This window comes from Taurulus bubalis (assembly GCF_910589615.1).
Source record: "Taurulus bubalis genome assembly, chromosome: 1".
NCBI lineage: Eukaryota > Metazoa > Chordata > Actinopteri > Perciformes > Cottidae > Taurulus > Taurulus bubalis.
The window spans coordinates 15,516,041-15,518,349 of NC_136589.1; the positions used below are offsets into that span (position 1 = coordinate 15,516,041).

The 2,309-nt window shown below is 42.0% G+C and overlaps 1 protein-coding gene across 1 annotated transcript in view; it reads left to right on the forward strand.

The window, feature by feature from the left end:
- The first annotated feature begins 1,694 nt into the window (after nt 1–1,694).
- The window catches only part of LOC306734447 (phospholipid phosphatase 2-like), a 14,182-nt gene continuing 13,567 nt past the window's right edge, over nt 1,695–2,309 (forward strand). Inside the window, exon 1 of the mRNA XM_079215803.1 lies at nt 1,695–1,758. Coding sequence (XP_079071929.1) covers nt 1,698–1,758 — 61 coding nt within the window. The 5' untranslated portion in view covers nt 1,695–1,697. The remainder of the gene's footprint in view (nt 1,759–2,309) is intronic.

Consider the following 2,309-nt stretch of genomic DNA (forward strand, 5'->3'; position numbering starts at 1 on the left):
ATTTGTCTTTATTCGGTGCACCTTTGTTTATGAATGTGAAAATATACATGTGACCTATTTAAGATGTTCCTGCCAGTAAACAGCATCTCTTTGTGTACTTTATATCCATCACATACCCCTGCTGGTCAGTTTATCTTGGTGGCAGCTGTTTTTCTTTGTCGATGCCGTTTGTCTCGACTTTTCCCCTCGATATATTTCATATTTCTTCTTTAAATACTTGCAATGTGACCCCTTTCGAGCTTTGTTAGTTTCCTCATGTTGCACACCTGAAATTCAGACCACTTTTTTAGCTGAAATGCTGCATGTTGACTGGAATTCTACCTTACAACGAGTCATCGTTTGTTATCAGTGTTTGTCGCTGATTATTCCAGAAAATAAGTTATTTGTAGTTTGTTATTGGTACAGTGTGTTTGTGCATTCAAATGTGCAGTCAATGCACAAGCCACCATTTCCACATTAAAACAGAACATGTATGTTGTGTGTGAAAGTTTGGATTCATAACGTTATTCGTCCTGCATAGCTCGTGTTTTCAGCTGAGCAGATATTCTGTAGATTGAACGTTCACTCCCTATGTTTGAAGCCCTTTTTTTATGGCACAGAGGACACTAACAACGTTAACAATGTTTCTGCTTTATTCAAGTGTCCCAGTGAGCCGGCATGCACAACACCAGGACCCTGAAACCCAAGCGGCAAAATCAATTCAGATTAAAGAGTTTGATTCTTAAGGGTTCTCACACTGCATTGATTTTAGATAGACTTTTTACTCAACTCATGAAGAGTATGCCTCTTAATGGAGCGATCTCTTTTTTATGCCCATGTTACTCTGCTAAAAAAAGTAAGGAATGATACAAAAGAAAATGTAAAATGCTCATAAGAAGACAAAGTAATAACATTAAAAGTAAAATCCCTGACTTGTGTGGGTGTTGTTACGACTTTCAACGTTACAACTATGAGATACTGAGTCAGATATGTGATGGTCAAACAATTTACATTAAAAGTCAAATGTATTACTTCAGATTTTTTTACTGACCTCAAAGGTGCTTTCGGCTTCATTGTATAATCCTTAATTTTTTGTTTTCCTTGAGAAAAGGTTTCCATAATATGGACATGAATAAGTGATATTTATCTCTCCAAAGACGAATTCTATGTTGCTAAATAATTACATTACAAATCAGGTCAGTGTGAGTAGCCCTCAAATAATCTTTAATCTGGCAATGTTACTGTTACCATATTAACATTAATATACCATATGAGATGTTTGAGATGGGTGTCATACATTTACCTAAGAGAGAGAGAGAGGGGGAGATAGGGCGTTTCCTCCTCCAGGCCACGGTAAGGACTTCGGGAAGTGAAATCCTTCTCGAGCCAGTGGGATGTGCCTAATGGAGCGCTGTTGGTGCGGAAAGACGCGCCCCCTGTGCGTAAAAAGGCAGGACAGGCACGCAGCTGCACGCAGCGTAACGTCCTCTGCTGCTCACCTGGAACAGCGCACAGAGAGACAGACCGGTGGGCGGGCGGACAGGCAGGCAGGTAGACAGAGAAGCGTAGCCGGAAGAACGAGCAGGTCTACTAGTCCACATATAACTTTCTTCCACAGTAACTCCAGGCGTTTTCCTAAATTAGACTCTGCCCTTGGCTTCTTTTGTTTCTTTTTTTTTAACTAATATTTATGAGAGCGGAGCAGCGTTGGAGGAACCATGGCAGAGCAAGGGAAGAAGTTTATTCTGATCGCGGTGGATGTTCTCTGTGTCTTTGTCGGTGAGTGCTGCCCGTGTTCTCCTCCTGACAACATGGCTGAACATCTGATTGTGTTCAGCCCGCAGAGCTCAGCAGGTCTGTGGGCATTTGTGTTTTTATTTGTGTGTGGACCTGAATCAAGACTCCACAACTAAATTAAAAACGGGGAGAAAACAAGCTTTTAGTGAGAAAAGTGCACAGTGACGCATGGGATTGCCCAACACATGCACGCACGCGCGATTTATAGACCTATCACAGGCCATCCACTTGTTGTTTCGTGACTGTCTGCAAGTTTCTCAGATATTGATACCGAGGCCCGTTGAACTAAGTAACGTGCTCATAATTAGGAGTGTTCCCTGCAGCACATTAAGTCATCATCGGTCCCTATCTTGTTCAAACAAGACGCACTGATTCTTTCCCAACACTGAGTAGAGAATGCTGCTGCTGCTCTTTGATTGTAACCTCTCTGACTTGTCCTCTGGAGTCATAGGTTGAGATCTATAGGACTCTTCCTCCCTCACTCTCTTCCTCCACACTATCTGCTTTCAGAGGCTGTGATGCACTCATAATCG